At 32.0% G+C, this 22,979-nt stretch overlaps 1 protein-coding gene and 4 non-coding genes across 5 annotated transcripts; all 5 read left to right on the top strand.

Moving 5' to 3' along the window:
- The first annotated feature begins 2,769 nt into the window (after nt 1–2,769).
- On the top strand, nt 2,770–21,739 carry LOC148613088 (proliferation-associated protein 2G4-like). Its single transcript, XM_088595122.1, has 13 exons — nt 2,770–2,903; nt 5,221–5,349; nt 6,017–6,122; nt 6,680–6,749; nt 10,300–10,392; nt 11,123–11,186; nt 14,362–14,440; nt 14,904–14,982; nt 15,815–15,893; nt 18,416–18,467; nt 18,837–18,931; nt 20,160–20,287; nt 21,188–21,739. The coding sequence occupies exons 1-13, from the start codon at nt 2,819–2,821 to the stop codon at nt 21,287–21,289; spliced, it is 1,161 nt and encodes a 386-aa protein (XP_088451248.1). The 5' UTR covers nt 2,770–2,818; the 3' UTR covers nt 21,290–21,739.
- On the top strand, nt 14,627–14,758 carry LOC148613092 (small nucleolar RNA SNORA57). The gene has a single exon (XR_015924633.1). It is a non-coding gene; the product is annotated as a small nucleolar RNA SNORA57 (small nucleolar RNA).
- Nucleotides 16,074–16,205, top strand: LOC148613091 (small nucleolar RNA SNORA57). Its single transcript, XR_015924635.1, has one exon. It is a non-coding gene; the product is annotated as a small nucleolar RNA SNORA57 (small nucleolar RNA).
- On the top strand, nt 16,895–17,026 carry LOC148613090 (small nucleolar RNA SNORA57). The gene has a single exon (XR_015924634.1). It is a non-coding gene; the product is annotated as a small nucleolar RNA SNORA57 (small nucleolar RNA).
- On the top strand, nt 18,186–18,317 carry LOC148613089 (small nucleolar RNA SNORA57). Its single transcript, XR_015924636.1, has one exon. It is a non-coding gene; the product is annotated as a small nucleolar RNA SNORA57 (small nucleolar RNA).
- Nucleotides 21,740–22,979: the final 1,240 nt, after the last annotated feature.

Genomic DNA, 22,979 nt, shown 5'->3' with positions numbered 1-22,979 from the left:
TACTGCCAGAACAATGCAAAGATTTTTTCATCCCACCATTTTGTCATAGCCATTTGATGAGTTGAGGTTTACTCATTTGCAATGGAGTAACACAGAAACTAATTGTATTTCATGTTCCTACTTAAAAAGTTCACCAGTATCAATTTTCAGTTTGTTTCGATTTTTAAAAAAATAATTTTATGATTTCCTTGGAGCATTATTATTTTTGAGTTTACTAGGTATATTACATTTTGATTTGGGATTTGTGGTTTCTTAGCTTTTCAAACCAAGATATGTACATTGTTATGTTTCTGAATTCACTAAAAGAAGAAACTTTCAAGATACGTGTATAACCTCATTGCAATTCAGAGTAATTGTTTTTTATAGTATAAAGGGTTAATAATTTTAATTTTAGTTTTATCACATATCCATCTTACTTTCACACTGATACTATGGAGGAAATACATTCATCGAGTATGTTATAAAAATGCTCATTTATTTTTATTTATTTTGTGCAATCAATAGAAGTTATAATTTTATGTAATATTTGTATTGTTTAATTGTTATTTAGCAATATATAATACCAAAAATAAGCATAAAAAATAAAATATAGTTATGTATGCTGTTGTTTATTATTTGTATTTAAATCTCTTTTGTGTATTGCTTTACAAACTAATTTAGAGATATATAAAGATGTTCGCTCTATATTTCTTTGTGGTGGTAAGTCAAGGACTATCACAATTGAGGCATGATAAAAAAATTCAAAAGGCAAGTGACAGAGAAAAAGAAAAACAAACAATTTACCACTTACAACAAACAAACAAAAAACAAACAAAACAATAAGCTAGACAGACCAGCCTTTATTGAAAACTGGAAGTGTGGAACAGATGCACTGGGAGTATAAGAAATTTTTGCTTTTATTTAGACAAGTGTTATAAGTGTATTCCTCTGGTCAGATAATAAATCTTAATTATATGTTATGCCTTCTTTTGGAATGTGAGCTTATACCTTAATAAACTTAGCAATGGTGTGATTGTCTGAAACAAAGCATGGTGTGATTGTCTGAAACAAAGCATGGTGTGATTGTCTGAAACAAAGCATGGTATGTCAGCTTTAGTAGTCTGGCCATCTTTGTAATGAAATACCATCGAAACAAATAATGCAAGCTTAACATTACAGTAATCTATTTGTCCTACAGTCAATTAACTGTAAAAACAATACATATCTGAAACTCTTTCATATTGAAGTTGAGAGTTATTGATAATTTGTTATTAACAAACAAACTAAAATACTCATTACTTCTATGTAAACATTTCCCTATTAATTATCTCCCTTTGAAATAAACATTTTAAAGCAAGTTGACTCCAAGTTCTGACCTTGATGAACTGGAATAGTTGAAGAAAAATACTAGTTTTGCTAAGTGAACTCTATTGAATTAACAGTAACAATGGAGTTAGATCACCATGGTCATTTTTATGACTAGTATACAATTAAACAGCTGAAAGAGTAATCAAGGGAACCAAGGTTGTAGTGGTATTCAAAAGAATGCAATCCAGGGACAAAGACCAGACGTGGAAAACAGACACACACAACAAAGAACATTCAGTAACTAAAATCATACATACAAAGTAACAAAAGCAAATGAGCAACTCCACTAAAGGTAGGAGATTTTTACCTGTTTCAGAATGTGACTAATGGAGTGTGATCAAATAAATCAGTATTCAAATAACAAAATGCCGTTTCCATTTATATAAGTTCTCTATAAGTTTATATTAAACATATCCATTTTTTTTAAACCTTGATAAAATGATGTGCTTAGTATTTGTTCATTCTCAGGTTGTCTGAAGGAGATAAATCTTTGATGCTGACTAGCGCTTGTAATTTTTTAACATTTACATTTACTGATATGGATTAGGTTTACCATCTCATGAAGAGATAATTGTTTATTGTACTTTATTCATGATCCTTAATGATACAAGTACTGAGTTCATGAAATGGTTTGGTTGGTTTTCTGTTCTTTTACATTTAAAGTTTTTGAGAACTAAAATATACATGAAAGAAAACGCAAAAAGACATTTAACTTGGCAATAGTTGCAGAAAGGTTTGCTAACTTATATTTCAATGTGATAATAAGAAAGCTCTGTTCCAAACTACATATTTTTGGATTTTGTTACACAAATCAACTGTAATACTCCTAAAAAATAATTCCTGTCAAAATTTCATCACTTCACCACATAAATCATTCACCATTAATTTAGTGTTATTCAACTTTCATCCCCAGAATTATTAGGACCTTATCAATTATGCCAATTGTGAAGTTGACAATTGACCACCAAGTTTTTTTTTCCTGTATGTAAAATCTCCTATATTCAGCTGTTTAACTGTAAGTAATTAAATGGCCACAAAGGTTAAACTCCTTTGTTACCAATATGCAATACAGTAAACCAGCTGGTATTTACTGGGACCTAAAAGTATATGATTTTATGACAATTTACCACCAAGTATTTTTGTCTTGTAGATAAAAATCTCCTTCCTTCAGCTGTTAAACTGTATGAATGTAGTTGTCTATTTAAATGGCCACAAAGATTAAAATCCATTGTTACCAATATGTATACAAAAAATGAGCTGCTATTTACTGAGATCTTAAAGTATATGATTTTATTTTCTTATATATAGGTATAATGTTAAACTTATTGAAATCCTAATTAAAAAAAAAATTCTTCATTCTGGCCACTATGCTTTTCAGCACTTTGATTTTTGTAATGTTGAGCTAGAGTTGTTCCCCTTTGACCGATTTCCCGCCATTAAACGACGAAACTAGAACCACGTGAATTCCAAAATGGCGGACAATGATGAGCCCGAGCCTACCCCAGCACAAGACATCGTTGTCACCAAATATAAAATGTCTGGTGACATGGTTAATGGTAAGGTGAAATCTGTGGGTCTCTCTCTTTATTCTGGAACATTTTGGACTAACCAGCTCAATGCTCTTGTAAGAAACAAATCATTGGGTATGGTTGCCGCTGATCAACATGTGCTTTGTGTTTATTGCACAACCTTCAGTAAAAAGAGGACACCAATGTTCTTGATTGTAAAATCAAATTATGTGCTACGCTCATTGTATACCAAATGACAGTATACTAGAATCTTAAAAATGGAGAGGATCTTGAAATACTTGGGAGGCATTTTCATTGTAATATATCGAAAAGGGGTACTACCATATGCTACGACTCAGTGCAAGTTAAACTTGAAAAATTGTTGGCCCTTTATGTCATAAGGTTATAATTCAAGACTAGTACTTAAATAGCTGAGTTGGTAAAGATAGAATAATTATTTAATTTAATAGTGTAAGCTAAAGAATCAAATTACAAAAGAAACATCTTCGCTATTTAGTATTTGCAGACCATGGCAACTGCCTTACTCTTAATTGAAAATTGACTTTCAAATGCTAATTGAATGAAAACAATAACCGCCTATGATCATCAGTTGATAAAAAGGTTTAATTTAGCAGCACAAAATATGATATTGATAAATGTCTAAATAGTAAACGATTTCAAGTGTGAAAAAAATGGTATCATATGAATTAAATGCTTTCTAAGTGAGGAATAATTTAATGTATTGGAAACGTAAATCATTCTGCAGGCACTAACTACGGATGTTAAGCTATTCAAAGATGTGAAATAACTCATTGAAACTTGCTTTGTTAAGGCACCATATGAAGGCAGACTGTAGTTGACATCAGTACATGTAGGCATTGGAAATCGTGTTCTTTCATCTGTGACATTTTAATTATAACATTATGTAAATTATAACATTACATAAACACTTGTTTGTAAAAATGGCAAAGAAGAAATAAAGAAAAATTACTATGGTGCATGGAAAACTTACAGTCTATGATAAGTAAAAGCTGGCAACTTAAGTACAGTCAAACCTCGGTAGCTTGAACTCAAAGAAATCATTGAAATATGTTCGAGTTATCAGGAGTTCGGGAAATTGAAGTTAGTAGATTTGAGGCTTTTTTCGTTGCCGGTGCGAGTTTGACTTTATCAAAAGAAATTGCTTACTTCCTGGTAAATAGATGGTAAAGGAAAACTATTGACCAAACTTACTGGTAAATTGATGGTAAAGAAAAACTATTGACCAAACTTTACGACAAACGTGATGACTTAATTCAGAATTGTTAACTTTCCTTTCATCTGTGGCAACATCCCTTTAGACCTGCGTATGGAGTGTTCATATCACAACTTGTACGTTATGCCAGAGCTTGCTGAAACTACGTAGACTTTTTGTATCGTGCTAGTACTCTTAACAAATAGGCTTCTGGAACAGGATTATGTTGCTACAAGATTGAAGTCATCACTACAGAAGTTTTATGGTCGTCATCATGAACTTGTGGATCATTATGTTGTATCCATCTGCACCATGCAAACTGATTTATTCAGTGGGTCATAGTTTTCCTTTCCTCATTTGTCTACCCTGGACTTGACTTTTTATGAGCAACTTGGCGGATGTTTCTAGAAAAGCACCTTACCGGTGCACCTAGTCCATGCTCCCAGTTTTCAGTGGAGTCCATGTTGCTCATTTGCTTTTGTTACTTTGTATGTATGATTTTAGTTACTTTATGTTCTTTGTTGTGTATGTCTGTTTTCCACATCTGGTCTTTGTCCCAGGATTACATTCTTTTGATTACAGCTATGACCTTGATTCCCTTCCTACAGAGTTTTGTTAGTTTCAGGATAGTTTTCATTTGCTTTCAGGTTATGTTGATTTGTGGACATAAAAAATTCTGTGTTTTTATAAAAATCTTTCAGGGTTTGAGATTTGGTCAATTTGTTTCATCTGATTTTCTTTGATGCTTTCATCATGCCAACTTCAGAACAATCAATCAATACTATCTAAATAATGATGACTTAAATATTACCTGTAAGTAACTAAACTATCACATTGATTACCCATACTGACAAAACGGCTGACGAGTTGGAGTTAATGAGGGCTATTTTCTAATATTTATTACCAGATGGATGAATAGTTAGTTCAGGTGTTTGAGAAATCGAAGTTTTAGAAATCTAAGGTTATTTATATTGATTATATAAGGGAAACATTTGGTATTTCGAATTGTGAATGAAAAATCTTCGGTGTTCGAGCCATCTGAGTTTGATCAAGTGATTTGACTGTATTGTAGATTGGGATTCAAATATGCTTCTTAAACATTATATCAATATTAGGTTATTTCTATTGCAGGTATTTTGAAGGAAGTTTTGGCTAAATGTATAGAAGGAGCATCAGTAATAGAGATATGTGAATTTGGTGATAACAGACTCATTGAAGAGACAGGAAAAGTCTTTAGAAAAGATAAAGAAATGAAAAAGGGCAAGTTTGAAAGAAATCTCATATAAAACATAGAATCTACATTGTGGGAAACCACCGCTGCCAAATATGAGTAGATGTGTAATGGTTTCCCACACTGAATGTAGTATAATTTCTAATATCACAGCAAAATTATGCAGTTGGTAATGTAAGACAGTTAACTTAATGTTGTAGTTCCCTTCGGGTTGGACTGTCATATTGCTTGAGGGTTTGGCAGGTCCATTGATTTTTCAGCAGCACTGCTCTAGAACTTGTGCTGCTCTAATCATCAATGCTTCAGTTTTCTAAAAGTACTGAATTTATATTTTACACCTGACTTTTTCTTAGTGAGAAAGGTTCAGCCTGTGTGTAAATGAATACTGATTTATGATTCTATGGACTTCATTAAAACAATTTTTATGCTTGATTTTTCACTTGTTTCTTTTTTTTAATTTTTTTTTTATTGTAAAATAGACCATGGAATTAAACTTCAAATAATTTACAAAAATTCTGCCCTTTCACAGTGCTTTATTTAATGCCTTCAGAAACAAGAATGACTAGAATTTACCAAAATACAATAAATCTTTGAAATAAAAAAAAAAATAGTTAAGTCCATGATTATCATTGAAATGTTTGTATGAGATACCTTCTTAACCTGTGTCTTTAATTTTGTATATGTATAAATTGGTAGGTGTTGCCTTCCCAACCTGTGTATCTGTCAACAATTGTATATGTCACTACTCACCATTAAAAAGTGAAACAGACATCAAGATTAAAGAAGGAGATGTTGTCAAAGTGTAAGTACTGGTATAAGTGTTGTGTATTTGCCTTTACCTTTGTTGGTGGTATATGTCTGTACCTTTTTACATCCATAATTTTTTGTTACAGTTTTCTCTGCAAATACTTATCACAGCCACTTGATATTTTTGACAAAAGCTTCATATTGGTATGCTATATTATGGAGTTCAATTTCAGACTCGGACATGATTTTTTTTCCCACTTTTTAGCGGAATTCTGCTATTTCTGATCCAGCTTTAACCGTTACGATTCTTTTTTTTACTGTGTATTTTCTTCTGATTTTGCCAATTTCTGCTTTGTTTGTAGACCTTGTAAAATCATGTCTGCACAGTGAAGCTTCATCAACTTACAGTTTGACAACTTGGTTTTTTGTTTTTGTTTTTTGACCATATGATTACTTGGTTGGGAGCAGGGGATATCCTTTAATGAGATTTGCTAAAAAGTTTTTTTCTTGGATATATAACATGTTGGTATAGTTTTTTTCACAAAACTTTAATAGCTTTTCAACTTTTGGTAAACAATTTAGCTAATCAGTTGAATTTGCATCTTTTTTCAGTGATTTAGGTGCACAGATTGATGGTTTCATTGCTGTAGCCGCCCATACGATAGTCGTTGGTGCATCAAAGGTATGTATCAGTCTATTATAGGAAATTTAAGTACTTGAATTTCGTGGAATATCTTTTGTCTTCTGATGGAAGCATTTTCTATAGGTAATTATTACAGTGTGGGAAACCACCGCTTGCCAGCTCGCCAGGTACAAGTAGATGTGTAACTTGGCGTGTTCTCATTAGCTTACACTCGTCAGTTTGGTGACCGTCATATGATTGGTGATTTCCAAGGAAAGTTAACCAGCCAATAGGTTAATTAGTAAAACATCCCTTAACATCATACAATAAAAATATGTTCCCTACATTTTAAGAGGTTTAACTTGAATATGTCAAGTGAATTTTGGCATGATATGCACAATTTTATTGACTTGTAAAGCATTGTTTATGATCTGCCATTTTTTTTCAGGTAAACGGGATGTGCCAAAATTTACACGACGGTCGTGATCTATTATTAGTATTCAAACAAAATTATCAGTAATTTAAGATATGTTACCATGCAAATTAATTGTTTATTGTCAAAATAAAAATGAACAAGAAGCAAATGATCAACATTTTCTTGTTTCATGACGATGAATCTGTAGAAATATAGTTTTATTTTTAAAATATGAGTTAAGGAATGGAGTACTTATTTTGTTACTGTAAAGTAGGTGAAAAACTTCAATGGGAGGGAATATTCGAAAATGGGAAAGTTTTTGATAAATTTAGAAACAAATGATAAGATAGTCAAATCCAAGAGAAAACAGATGATAGCACAGAAAAAAAAACCCAAAAAATTTGACTAGTTGAATTTCTATTTGGCTAGCAAGATCAATATTCCACTAGCCAGAATGGCAAGTTAGGGAAAAAAATGGTTTCCCTCACTGTTATTATAAAGACTATACATGTGTAGTTACTCAGAAGTCATGTGAGTCTTCTCTTCATCCAAGTCACAATTTATTTAAAGTATAAACCATAATAAGTCTTAGTACGATCTTCAACACGGAAAAACAACGGTCTAATCTACATAAAAATCGATAGACGACGAACACTTATGAACCACATCAACAAACAACGGAAGTTGACATCTTTTCTGATGTTCGGGCGTCTCGAGTCACAACATTGCTCCACAGCAAAACCCAGAGAATATCGGAAGAATAATGTCAAAACAAACACAGGGTAATTTCCGGGCGGAACACCTGTAAAAATGGCGCGAACTTCCCGCAACAAAAGCTCGTAATTCAACTATACTAAAGGTTTATACAATGACGGATTCATTTTGGACCATTTCGAGAAAGTAAAATACAGCTTTCAACAGAATGTTCCTTCATTTTCCCAACAACCACTCACAGAAGCGAATTTCCAAGCCCAGTACCTTGCCATAGATGCATTTTCCGCCAACCCACAATCAAGTATATATATATTTTTTTAATGCCGTCCCCGGGTCCCATGTATGTTTCATCGGAACTGTCCTAAGAATACATACAAGAAAAGCAAAAAAATTAATAAAGATATTTCTGACGTAATGGAAACCTTAAACTTAACTTAAAAAAAGAACCTTCAAATACACCAATGTCCCTTTTTGGTTGAAAAAACATGCTACATGTTAAAGTGCCCTCTTCCCTGCCCACCCTCTATTTTCAAATCCTAGCTAGAACACTGATTATGTGTAAATGGAATGAAGAATTAATGAAATCATGCAATGTCTTGCTATTATCTGTATGAAATACATGTATGTTACATGCAGCTGAAATATTTAAAGAATTAAAGAATCACCATGGGAATACTGTTAAAGAATATATATGAATTTTAATATACAGATAAATGAATGCAAGCAGTAAAAGCGCTAGTCTATACATGAATATATGCAACATGCAAGTGATAGGCAAAACTGTAGAATATGTATAAATGAAATGAAGCATTCATGAAATCATGCTACGTCTTGCTATTATCTGTATGAAATACAGTCAAACCTCGGTAGCTCAAACTGCAAGGGACCATTAAAATGTGTTCGAGTTACCGGGAGTTCGAGAATTTGAAAATTGTATATTTCCAGATTTTTTCGGTGCCGGTCCGAGTTCAACTTTATTGTTAGAAATTGCCTGCTTCCTACGAAGTTGTGTTAGTTCGTGGATCTTTTTCGTTCGCTTTCGGAAGATTATGTTGATTTGTGGACATTAAAAATGATGTGTTTTTAAAAACGTTCAGAGTTCGAGTTCCTTGGTCAATAGTTTGTTTTCATCCAATTTTCTTTCATGCTTTTATCATTCTCAAACTACAATTAGTGTTATGTTAAAGATCAAAAATACCTAATTAGTGATGACTTAAATTTTACCTGTAATTAACTAAAATGACACAGATTAATGATAGGGTTTCAGTTTTTCACACCTTTTATTACCCAAGCTGACAAAATTTGTGACGAGTTCGAGTTGGTGAGGGTTTTTCTCTAAGATTTATTACCGAATGGACCGACTAGTTCGAGTGTGAGAGAAATCAAAGTTTGAGTAATCCAAGGTTATTTATATTTATTATATAGAAGCAAATTTTGGTACTTTGAATTGTGTTCGAAAAATTCCCGAGTGTTAGAGCCATCCGAGTTCGAGCGAGTGAAGTTCGACTGTATGTCACATGCAGCTGAATTTTATAAAAAAAGTAATGTAAATACTGTTAAAGAATATACATAAATTTTAATTTGCTTCTGTTAGTGCCTATAAAGCTTGGGTTTTTACCTCTATGGGTGGGTAGGAGTGGAAGAATATCGCTTCTATGGGAGGTTACCCCAATTTTCAAGTGCCTTCCTCCCGTCCCATGTATGTTTTACTAGAACAGCCCTTAATACATTGGCTGTTTTTACAGTATATGATTGAAATTACATTTTACATGATTGATTGTGAAATAAAAATTCAAATACATACATAGAAGTTTGAACTATATTTTTTAATTAATGCCTTTGATATCCAAATATGGATTCCACTTGATTGGCTATGTTTAAAACTAAAAAAAGGTTGCCAAGATTACACATTGAGAAACAAAATAAAAACGAAATGAAACGAGAAAAACAAAAAAAAAAACGAAATTTTAAATTGAAATTTTGAATTGTCAGTATTGTGTGGATGTGTAGTTTCTAGTAGTGGTAAAAACGCTAATCCCGTTCTGAATAATTAATCTTTTTGGAAATACAGAAAGAACAAACTACCTTTAGCGGATTATCAAGTTTTTAAAATACATATAAATATCTCCTGACTTTCGAGGTTCAGTGCCTTTCTTAGATCATGACATATTAGTAATTTCAGACTCCATCATCATTTTTTCAAGCCTTCAAATTACATAAGCATATTGCTAAAGCATTGCTGTAACACCCTTGCCCATTTACTTGTGTGGAAACAGCATTTTCATCTAGGGAGGTTTTCTTTTTATGTGTTGGAACAGCCTAATATTTATGCATTTGCCTTAAAATGGCATGGCATATACTTGTCACTCATTTCACAACAAATTTTCATGAACTCTTGGATCTGTAGTTACAATTAACCCTTCTGATCAATGGTTTGACATACATTATAGAGCATTATCAGGTGTTTTGTTATTTTTACAGGATAAAAAAGTGACGGGTAGGAAAGCTGATGCCATACTGGCTGCCCACCTTGCATCAGAAGCTGCTCTTAGATTAGTTAAACCTGCTAATGATGTAAGGACAATTTTCAGAATTAGATTTCTTTCATTATAGACCTACAGCAAATTTTCATGAAATCTTATGTTGAATGTATAAATAATTACTGGAATTTAGTGTAGACCTGCATTTTTTTCACAGACAATGTTTTGGTCTACCACTTATTTCAAACGCGGTTTGGAGATAAAAGTTAAAGTATTATTTAAATTTTCTCAAATTCCAGGGTATGCACATTTTGCTAGGTGTTTTGTCATTTTAATTTTAATGTTTATTACAAAACTGTTGATGTAATGACACTTTCGGTTATAATCTGTGGTATTCAGCAGGCACATATCTAAATGATGAGTGAATTCAAAGGGACGTAATTCTGATTAATTTTGATTGCACTTTGAATACTGACAGTTTGTGCTTTGCTGAAGATGCTGAGAAAAATAACAACTGAAGATCATTTGTGATCAAACAAGTTTGAATGGAAAACACCATTTGTGGAGAACTAAGTTTGAATTAAGAACATCTGATTGATAGAAGAAACTACTGATTTTAGGCATCAAGCCATCCAATTAAACCTAAGTTACTGCAACGAAAATTTAAAGCATGATTTTATGTTTCAGTTTATCTTAACAAACAGCTAGGTGACTTCAGATTTAAATGTAACACATAAAAAAACTGAACTACCTATACTACAATATTTAGTGGTATTAACAAATATTTTTTTCACAGACCTATTTAATTATGAGTGATATTTCAGAACTATAATGTGACAGAAAACATACAGAAAGTAGCAGAAGCATTTGATTGTAAACCAGTAGAAGGTAAGTGTCTGATTACTGGGTCAACTTCTTAGTATTAGGGCTATTCCAGAATTAATTGTGAGGAGGGGTCGAAAGCACCACTATTAAAATTTGATGGGTGGTTATTTCAGATAGTTAGCCTTAACAATGAAAGAAAATAATCAGTTACAGCTAGTTGAAACAGACCAGTTCCAATTTCAATACAAATTTAGGTAAGCAAGTGAGTAGTAGATAGAAATCTGCCCTACATTATACCAATTTATCCTACTTAACCAGTGTCCAAAAGATCACAAATCTGTATTGAAATTGAAATTGGAACTTGTCTATTTCAACTAGCTGTACAATTGCATGCATCAAGGTGGGGTCAAATATAAAGTGCTTCCAGACCCCCCCCCCACACACACACACTTTGTATAGCCCTTATTGGTAATCTGTACTTTTTTCCTTTGATCTTGTTGACGGGTAATTTTCTATCTATCTTGCATGACAAGATATTTGAAAATTTCCATCAAAACATGGGAAGTGAACATGATGTCACCAGACCTTCTTCAGAGTTTTTAAATTAGAGAAAATTACCTCACACACCAACAGTTTGAATTTATACTACTGGATTTTTTTGCTATGAGTACATAAAAATGATTAAAAATGCAATAATCAGATTACAGATAAACAGAATCATTTTAATTTTAATACTGATAATGTGTTGAACATCTCAACTCACGCACTCGTCCAGATATTCCACACAATATTGTCCTTACCAAAATCAAAAGTAACTATTCTACATATATTAATATAGTCATAAGTAAATAGGGGACTGCCAGGTTACTGCGTAAAATTCTTACATACTATCTGTGTATGATCATTAAGAAATAGGAGATTCCCAGGCTGTCAAGACTAGTTCAAAGGTGTAAAGATCTTTTTTCAATCTGCAGTGAATATCAACTTGTAAAACTAGGTATACATCTATAAGTCTTTTAAAATACATCCAGTGCATTGATTGCATTTGTTTTAATTATTATCATTCCGTTATTGGTTTGACAGTGTCAGCATGTTTAAAATGGGATGATTCAATTCAAAGGGACGTAATTCTGATTCCAATGATTGTTCTTTGAATTCTGATTTCAGATGCTGTACACCTTTCTGAATAACCATTTGTCATATTTTTTTTATAGAGTGGTAGTTAAAGATTGCTCATCCTAATGGGGTTTGTTTCCTTCTTGGTATATTCACCATATCCATTCTCGTTCTATTTTAAGAAATACATTTGTACATGTATGGGGACACTCAGGCAATCAAGGCCACTTTAAGTCTTAATTTTTTCACAGTATTAATCCCTAAGCATTCAACAGAGTAAAGTTCAAATAAAGGAAAGTCTTCACAAAATGCATCATGATTTTTGAAAAATGTACACATAGAAGTCATTTACTTAAGTAATTTTCTGCATTCTGTGTGATTGATTCATTGTTCAGTGAAGTCTCTTGATCTCAGAATGGGTTTTATAGTGTTTCTGTTCAAATAGTGTACAGGTGATGTCCCATGTTTGATAAAAGTTTAGTGAGGATGATAGAAGCTAAGTATGTGGAGGGAGACAAAAATAATTTAAGACTGCAGAAGAGTTGGTTTCCCCGACGTTCTATTGAAAACTTTCAAAAAAAAAATAAAATGGTAGGAAACCTCTCCCAGAGTGTAGTAGGTAAGAAAGTTACATACTTTTAGATTGAGAGATGAGAAATTCTTTTATGAAAATATGATATATGAAATCAAAAGGCATTATGATGAGTTAATTCAAAGGGACGTAATTCTGAATAATATGATTGCAATTTGAATTCTGATAGATGCCATCTTAACTAGTCAACTTTTAAAGAAGAGACTGATAAAGATTTTTTCCACTGTTACCAATTATAAAATATTTCCTAACACAGACACTTAGAATTAAGTTGTTCTTTCACTTCAATGTATTTATTGTATTAAATGTAGGAACAATTACAGTGCTTTTATATTGGATTTAAGATTTATTTAGTACACTTTTGTCTGTCATATGCCTGAGACAGGTATAAATTCATGAGGGCAAGTAGAAATGGGGTAAAAGTTTCTCTTTAAATTAATGTATGTTGGAAACTAGGGTTTTGGGCTAGTAGTTGAAAAAGTTTTTGGGTCAGACTACCTTTGTTGAACAATGTTTTTTTTATGATCCTTTTACAGTTAAACTTTCCAAAATCAGTTTTTATTTTGAAAAAAAAAAAAACAAGCTATCATTATTCAAAAATCTTTTGTAATTGAATCCCTGAAATAAGAGAAATAATAGTATCTTCAAAGTGGGTGCAGTTAAGGCGTCACTTAATAGAAAAGGCTTGATGATGAATTAATTCAAAGGGACGTAATTCTGAAAACAATGATTGTTCCTTGAATTCTGATCCATGCTTTGGTTAAGTCAGGTCTGTTCCATTATAACATACTGTAATTGTGAATTTTTTGTGGCTATTTTAATTTCGCATTAAGACCTGGTAACACTTTTTGCTTAGAGACTTGTGGTAGAAGTAATTTCATTATTTTGTCACAACTTCCGACAATTATATTTTATTGACTTAAAAGGTACCTTACGTCTGATATTTTAATAGAAAAGCTTTTAAAGTTTCTTACTAATGTTCCTCTTTGATTTATAAACCTGTATGTCCTACAAAATGATATACTCGTATTAGGATATTTCTGTTAACAAGCAAAAAATACATCACCATTGTAACAACTGACATAAAAGGGTTCTTTTTCCTTAATTCAGTGCGATTTCCACTGATCTCAAGCAATTTTATTAGACCCAAATACTTGTTAGTTGTAGTTAACAAGAACTGAGTGTCATATCAGTTAACTCGTATGCATGCATAATGATGAATTAATTGAAAGGGACGTAATTCTGAATACTATGATTGCTCTTTGAATTCTGATATATGCTTTACACAGCTATAAATACAGTATTTTGTAATTATGTGTCAACCCAGTTGCACATGTAGATATGTAGACCAAATATTGTATTAATGACTAAAACTTAAATACTATTCTTAAAAAAAGATCGTTAACAGGTAAGGTTTAATTATGGTGTGTATTGTGTATACCATTAATGCACCTTAATAATTCTCCGTGCAGCAGTATCTGTATCACCAAATTGATGTATCAAGTTTTATTTATTTTTGTTTTGTTTTAGGTATGCTGTCCCACCAGTTAAAGAAACATGTGATAGATGGAGAAAAAGCATTCATATTAAATCCTACTGAGGCACAGAAGTTAGTATTAAATAATGAATTAGTTTATGACTGGAAGACAAATATTATGTTCACTTGGTCTGTTAGTCCTCTTTTTGATTTTTCAGTGGCTTTAACTTTAATTTATGTTCAGTCTTATGTAATATTGGTCATGTAGCTTTGTTTTTCATGTAACTTGATAGATGAAATTAACGTACTAAAACCCCTCCACCAATTCTTGGCATGTCCTGTTTGCATCAGTAACCGGACGTGTATACTATGGTGGTAGATAAAATGTGGACTGTCTTCGGTGCTGGAGTTTTACATACTTCAGATCCCTCCTCTATGTTCACAACAAAGTGCCTTTTATGTAATGAAGTTTCTGGAAGTAGTTGTTAAACTGTATTAGGGGTGTTAAAATTTATTAGACAATTTTTCAATTTTATGTGGTATGGGCAGTGAAAAAATATACTCCAGAAAAATAATGGCATCTCTGTTCTTTCAGGAAGGAACATGAACGATGTGAGTTTGAAGTCCATGAAGTATATGCTGTAGATGTACTCATTAGCTCAGGTGATGGCAAGGTAAATCAAATGATATATACATGTACTGGGTTGAATGAAACATTTATAGGACTGAAGAATCTTTATGGTCAGATGACTTCAGTGTCTTTATATTTGTTTTGATTTAGTGTTGACTTTAACAGAATAATGACATCCAAGCTGTGAGAAGTTTAATACAGAGGTTTAAAACAGAATAATGACATCCAAGCTGTGAGAAGTTTAATACAGAGGTTTAAAAAGAATAATGACATCCAAGCTGAAAAGTTTAATACAGAGGTTTAAAACAGAATAATCACATCCAAGGTTAAACAGAATAATGACATCCAAGCTGAAAAGTTTAATACAGAGGTTTAAAACAGAATAATCACATCCAAGCTGAGAAATTTAGAGAGTACTGTTACAGTTAATTTAGCATAACGCTGGCATTGACCTTTGCTGATTTGTTAATGTATCTCTACGGTAGTTTGGGAAAGGAAATATCAGTCATGATTTTTTCGGCTTTTTAGCAGAATTCCACTATAGCAAATCAGGATTTTACCATTATGATTCTTTTTTGTATTGTGTATTTTCTTCCCATTTTGCCAATTGCCACTTTGTTTGTTGACCTCATAAAGTCGTCTTTGAAATATCAAGCAGTGAGAATAATGACAAAATGCAGAAAAATAGTTCAGCCCAGAAGTTGAAATAAGTTAACTGCACAGAATCAAATTGTAGGTCTATTGTAGGACTTTAAAAGATGAAAAGAAGACATGGTATAAAATGGAAACCATGTCATGTAAGGAAAGTATTGTTTCGTCTGTCATTAAAATTTTGTCTTTTCTTACAAATTGATTTGCTTTCTTTCATTTCTCAGGGTAGAGAATTAGATACTAGAACCACAGTCTATAAGAAAAAAGATATTATATATCAACTCAAAATGAAAGCATCTCGACGTAAGTAGTGATTACAAGACCTTATAGACAGACGGGAAGCTACCTTTAAAAGTTAGCACTATGTTCCTCTGTTGTTTTGTAGTGGGTGACTAATATGTGTAATTTAATAAGCTTATATTAGGCCATAAGGGACAGATCATTTGCAAGTTATGTTTTCTTAAAAATGTTCTAATTACTCATTCACCAATTCTTGGCATGTCCTGTTTGTATCAGTAACCTGACATGTATACTATGGTGGTAGATAAAATGTAGACTGTCTTCGGTGCTGGAGTTTTACATACTGCAGATCCCTCCTCTATGTTCACGACATAACATCTTTCATTTAAATATTTTTATGCCCCCACAACTGACAGTTCGGGGGCATTTTATTTTACCTTTGTTCTAATAATTCCGTAAAGTCAAAAAGTGAACCTTTGCAATAAAAGTAGAGTGTGACAATTCCAAAATTGGGTGACAATTTTCCATTTATTTGTATTTAGTAAGTTAGTCCCATCAATAAATTTAGAACCAAAAATAGGTATTGAAGAAGAGAAAAAAGAATGGATTTCTGTAATCTGAAGTAAAATAAACAGATTAGTCAGGAATATTTTCAATAGCAATTGACTGTTTTCTTTACTTTCCAACCTTTGAATATAAATACACTTCTGATTTGGTATTTTTGTCATAAAAGTAATTCAGAATTATTTTAGGTTGCTAGGAAATTGACAAAAATGTGTGCTTTGCCATCCTGCCTCTATTTTTCTGATTCTTAGATGAATCTGTTCCTAACATTTAGCCTTTTTATTTATAGTTGATATGGGGATCTTGTTTGACAATTTTATTCCTTTATAGTTTTTTCCTCTTGTATAAAAATGGTATTAACATAGGAGTCATAGACTGAAGAGCTTGTTTCAATGCCATAAGTTTCACTGTTTACATCTGAAGTATTCAGTGCAAATAATCTATAATGAAAGCTGACACGTGCCATAATTTTTAAGATCTATATACAAATTCATAAAGCTCCACCAATTCTTGGCATGTCCTGTTTGCATCAGTAACCTGACGTGTATACTATGGTGGTAGATAAAATGTGGACTGTCTTCGGTGCTGGAGTTTTACATACTTCAGATCCCTCCTCTATGTTTACGACAACTTACTTTGCTCTGACAGTGATATATTATCTTGGTGTATTCTGTAATTACTTTGCTCTGACAGTGATATATTATCTTGGTGTATTCTGTAATTACTTTGCTCCGACAGTGATATATTATCTTGGTGTATTCTGTAATTAACACTAATGATCTTTTAAAACACATTGAAATAGAATTCTCTTGAAGTTACTTCTTAGTCAGATATAAATTATCATGAAACCAATATGGAGTGACAAAAGTTTAAGTTTTTTTCAACTCATTATTTTCGTTCACATGAAAATAGCACCTTCCATATTCATATCAAATTTAATTTCAGATGTAACATGCTCTCTGATTGGATATAAAAAGTTGTCCATCATCTCATAGACCAGATTGTATTGTGACTGTGACTGTACAAATCTTTTTTCTGATTTGTTCCTTAAATTTTGATACTAGAATTAAATTATGAGGGATGACTTATATTTTTAGGTCTATTTGGAATAACATCAATGCCCGTGGTGCTATGCAGGTTATTTATTGTGCACCATGTGATTGAGGTTGTTTCCTCATAGACCAAAAAAATATAACAGTCACACCTTAAATAGAAGCAGAAATCTTTCACTGCAGCACACATACACTGCAATTTGATATAAATGTGTATAGTGAAAATTCAGTCTTAATAAATTTATGTAATGTTACCCTGGTTGTAGCAGAATTTTGTTCAAACAATCTAAAATGTAAAACATCTCTTTTAGATATTCTTGTGCAACTAGTGGATTCTTCCTTAGATTATATTATTATATTTTCTTACTTGAAAATGATGATGTACATTCACAAAGCATATCCAAATGAGTTCAAAAACTGACAGGGAATATAATTTGCATTACTGTCCCAAGGAACAGATGATTCAAATGAAACAATTAGATTCACAGCTGATAATATGATTTCTTTCACATATGTCAAATTGAAAGCCACAGAAATACTTGAGTGGACTGACAGTAACATTTTGACATTTCATACTACTTAAAACAGATGAATAAAGATACTATTGTATATATCATACCTTTTTTGTACAAGTGACTTGTTGAAGTCTTGTTGCTGTCTTTGTAAATTTGCTAGCAGATGTGCCCCAATTTTGCAGTCATATCTTAATATAGTAGAAAATGAATGAAGTTGAAAGCCTCCACCAATTCTTGGCATGTCCTGTATGTATTGGTAACCTGATGTGTATACTATGGTGGTAGATAAAATGTGGACTGTCTTCGGTGCTGGAGTTCTACCTACTTCAGATCCCTCCTCTATGTTCACAACAGATTTAGTTTTACATTTTAGATCGTAAGAAAAGGGGAAATATAAGAAGACGATCAGTAAGCTAAGCTGTTCATTGACGAAGATTTTCTTTTTTATTTACAGAATTTTTAAGTGATGTTGATAAACGATTTGGTTTGATGCCATTTTCATTAAGGTGAGCAATTACTATATACTTATGCTAGATTGCTATTCTTCAAAAGTTTTTTTTATTCATTTTTGCCTCCAAAAAAGTGTTGATTCTGCTATATAAGTAGTTGTTCAATTTTCATAAGTGAACAGAATGCCAAGAAATGGACACACAAATGACAATAGAAAGAGATTAAACAACACATACATGTATAAAAAATTTACACCATAAGTCTAATTATAAATCCAAATATCCTTTTGACTTGATTTGTTATGCATTATATTGAACTTTTCTCCTACAAAGGGAGTTAATGTGGTGGATATGGGGTTAATTTCAACACTTCAGTATTTATTCAGTATTTGTAGAAAGTACATTTTGTTCTATGTCTGATCACAGGTTATGTGAAGATGAGAAGAAAGCCAAGATGGGAATTGTAGAATGTGTCAAACATGACCTGATGTTACCTTTCTCTGTTCTGTATGAAAAAGAGGGTAGGTTATAACATATTCAAGATCAATTTATTCCTATGATTTCAGTTTAGTTTCTATGAATTTTAAAGTGTCACGCTCTACCAATTGTGGCTCTCTCCATAGTACCAATATTTAAAGGACACAAAATTCATTATTTTATGACTCATTTTCATAAAATACAGCTAAAACTATGTTTTTTCTGTATTTAGCATAAACAGGTCTGATACTAAAAACTCTCTTTCTAAATTTTAGCATTGTATAGCCAAGTGTGTACATTTTCAAGTTTACTTTTTGGGGCATCGTATATACAAAGTTACCGTAAACCAAAGAAAAAAAATGATTCTAGTATTTACAATCATTTCTCAAACATTTTTTTTTTTTTTTTTTTTTACTGTTTTATATTAAGGAGGTCCTTATAAGGATTGGTGTATGCATTTATATTGTGTTGAAAATACGGTGCAGGAGTTTTACATACATACTTCAGATCCCTCCTCTATGTTCACGACAACTTGATTTACTTAACTCTGACAATGATGTGTCTTTCTTTCTTCCTTGTACAGTATTCCCTCTGTAAAACAACCACCCATCTTATGGGACCACATTTCAATTGCATTTACAACTTGTAGTGCAAATTGACCCCATATATAAACGGTCACCCCTCTGACACGACTAGCTGCCACTACTTAGAGTGAAAAATGAAGATCTAGTCTCTTGTATCCAGCCATGGTCATTGTCAGTATATTTTCAATAAAGTTATATAATTGAGTGTCAATTACCCTGACGCCCTAAGATCAGGTGTACGAAATTGTAAACATGTCAAATGTTGGCACCTAAGTGTGAAATTAGTCTGATGAATAGGTCATAATTACGACTGGTAATAATAAAAACATGACCAGGTATTTCAAATTACAAACGAGTTGTTATCTTTTAATCTGTTTGCAGTTAGCCATTTAGGTCACAACTTTAATTGATTTTTGCACCTTGTACAAATATGTTACGACAAATAATTTGTGTACTAGTACATATATCGTGTACAACAAAATACTGACATCGTTGGCCTAACCTCTCTTATGAGGCCAGTTTTGGATTGCAGTGTAGGTGGCCACATAATACATGGATTACTGTATTATCTATGTTTTGTTTTTTTTTTTTTCAGTAGTTACTACTCATGGTACTCTAAAATGACATTGAAATGGAAGTTCAATTGGGGAGTTTATTGCCAATTACAACACACTTTATCTTATTTTAGGTGAGTTTGTTGCCCAGTACAAGTTTACAGTACTGCTGATGCCTAATGGCCCACTAAAGATCACAGGACTACCATTTGAATCAGAGCTGTATGAATCTGATAAATCTATACAGGATGCAGAATTAAAGGTATATTTATGGTTTCCTTTACTGCCTACCATTAAATCAGGGTATCTTGTATACATTGGTTATACTTTAAAATGCATTTATTTTTGCATTGGACGGAAAACCAACAAATTCTACCTGCAAAATTTATTCTAACAATTATATAGCGTTAAAAAATTTTATGACCATGAATATGTTCACTTGACAGAATCCATGAAAATTTCTATGTTTACAGTAGTTGTTGGGTAATGTAGTAGCTTATTACCTGTGTTACCATTGATGAAAGCGAGTCTAGTAGCTACTCATCTCCACCCATTCGTCCATCTGTCACACTTGGGAGTAACTACTTTGTGTTATCTTAAACTATGAAAGTATTAAACCAATATTTTTGAAACTTAGCACAGTGATTATGTGCATATTTGAAGAAGTGCACTTTTTATTATGATGGAAATGTAGTTAATTTTTTGCTTTATTTTTAGGGTGTTGAACTAAGTGTTTTTTGTCACTTATGTTGTGAACAGTACTTTCTTTGTGTAATCTGTAATTTAAAAAGTATTGAAACAATATTATTGAAATTGTGCATAGTGATTACATACTTGTTGAAGATATGCTACTCCTATTATGGACAAATTTGATTAATTTTTTTCACACATACATTTACATATGCAGTAGTGATTTAACTTGCTTTAATAGTGTTTATATAAATGTTGAAGATACCTATGTGCTGACACATATATGATGGTGACGCATGTTCAGACATGCATTGGTCTTTGGAGATCTGTAAATGGGAGTCATACTTGTTTGGTTAAAATACATTACAATTTGTGCATAAACCAAAGCCAAATCTTATTGTCAACACTCAGACAAAGAGAGAGTTGAAAAAATTGCAACAAAAAATGATTGCTTCCATTTTTTTATCTTTAGACTTTACTAGCATCCTCAGCTTCCAGAAAAGCAGCAAAGAAGAAGAAAAAGAAGGCAGGAAAATCTGTTGATGCTGAAATAGCTGGTGGAAATGATGATTGATGTTAACTGAAGTTTGGAATGTTGGTCACTGTGACCTAATTTTGAGAAGTGCTACTAGTCTTAGACTGGGTCATTTTGATGAAATTGACAGTGCTAATATTTATCACCATAGTTACATGGTTGTAACAACATGGCATGGGGTTTTATGACATGTACTACTATTGGGGCATCTTTGTTCAAACTATTTATATAAAAATGGTACAAATGATTATAGTTAATTTATACATTCAATATCTTTATCTATTTTTTTAGTAACTTTGAAAGACTAGAAAGAAGAACTGAAGAGCTCATTAAATGAATTTTTAAGACATCTTGTTTTTATGAGGTACCATCGTAATTTAATATGATGAATTTACTGATAACATCTTTGATGTTTAGTTGTTTATTGTGAAATTGTAGCAAGATGAATCTCAGAAGCTCTTCAAGAATAAAATTGTTTTTGGCCCAGAATTCTTTTCTTACTGTGTTACATTTTTTGTCTTTTTATTTTTCAAGTGTTATTATTTGATTGATGTAATTGTCAACTCAACTCAAGTTCACAATACAACATAAACTCCAAGTTTTGAAAAATACAAGAAGCTTGAGTTGGAACATGAAGAGATATTAACAGTAATACAAAGCACTTGATTTGATGCAATCTATTACACACATTGCAAAAAAAAAAAAAAAAAAAAACGAAGAAAATGAGGAAACAACTAGCTAAAATGAAAATTATTTTAAGGGGGAGTGCTGGTTTTGTTAACAGTTAGCATGTACTGTAATTACATGTGTCATCACTACAGAATGATAAGTATCCTCTGCCTTGTGAAGAAATAAAGAACATTTCTTTGATGGTTATAAATAGTTTTACATAGAATATGGAGGCACTAAAAGGAATTCAAGTGAATTGGCCTGAAAAAAATGTGCAAAATGCCCTTAAAAACGTACAGTCTTCTAGATTTACTAATGATATATGTATAATACCCATAATTCTGATCATTAACTTTAAGCTCTGTCAAGACAATAAAAAACAAGAGGCTCCCAGGAGCCTGAATCGCTCACCTTTTTAATTTTTGCCTTTCAAGGGTAATAACTGAACAAGTTGTCTGATAATTTTGACTCCATGAAGACTTTGGTAGGAATTATAATAATGAGGATCATTTCATCTATTGAAAGTTTCATTCTATCATAGTTTAAAGATATTGACTGAAAACTGCAAAAAAATAATTTTTGCCTTTCAAGGGCAATAACTCCTATATGGAGTCATCTGACAACTTTGATCCCTACAGGCTTTTGTAAGCCTTACAATAACAATCATTTCAGCAATTAAAAGTTTCATTCTATCATAGTTTTCAAGATATAGGCTGAAAACTAAAAAAAAATCCTATTTCACCTCTCTAGGGCAATAACCTTAACATGGAGTTGTTTGACAACTTTGATCCCTGGAGATTTCTGTAGGTCTTACAATAAGGATATTCCAGCAATTGAAAGATATTGGCCAAATCTAACACTTTTGGAGATATATGCAAAAAACTACTGTATGACCCCTATGTTCTATATTTAGTAAAGGGGGGGGGGGCAAGTTTTTTAACTGATAAAAAATCCAAACAGTCATTTTGTTGAGGATACCCAAAAAAACAAAAATACCAACTTTCATTGAATTCTGTACAGTAGTTTCTGAGGAGATTTTTTAAAGTAATAACAGCAAAAA

Source organism: Perna viridis, chromosome 7, assembly GCF_037379345.1.
Source record: "Perna viridis isolate PV_CMFRI_1.1 ecotype Kerala chromosome 7, ASM3737934v1, whole genome shotgun sequence".
Lineage (NCBI taxonomy): Eukaryota > Metazoa > Mollusca > Bivalvia > Mytilida > Mytilidae > Perna > Perna viridis.
The sequence above is the reverse complement of the archived record's forward strand: the minus strand, read 5'-3'. Positions and strand labels throughout refer to the sequence as shown.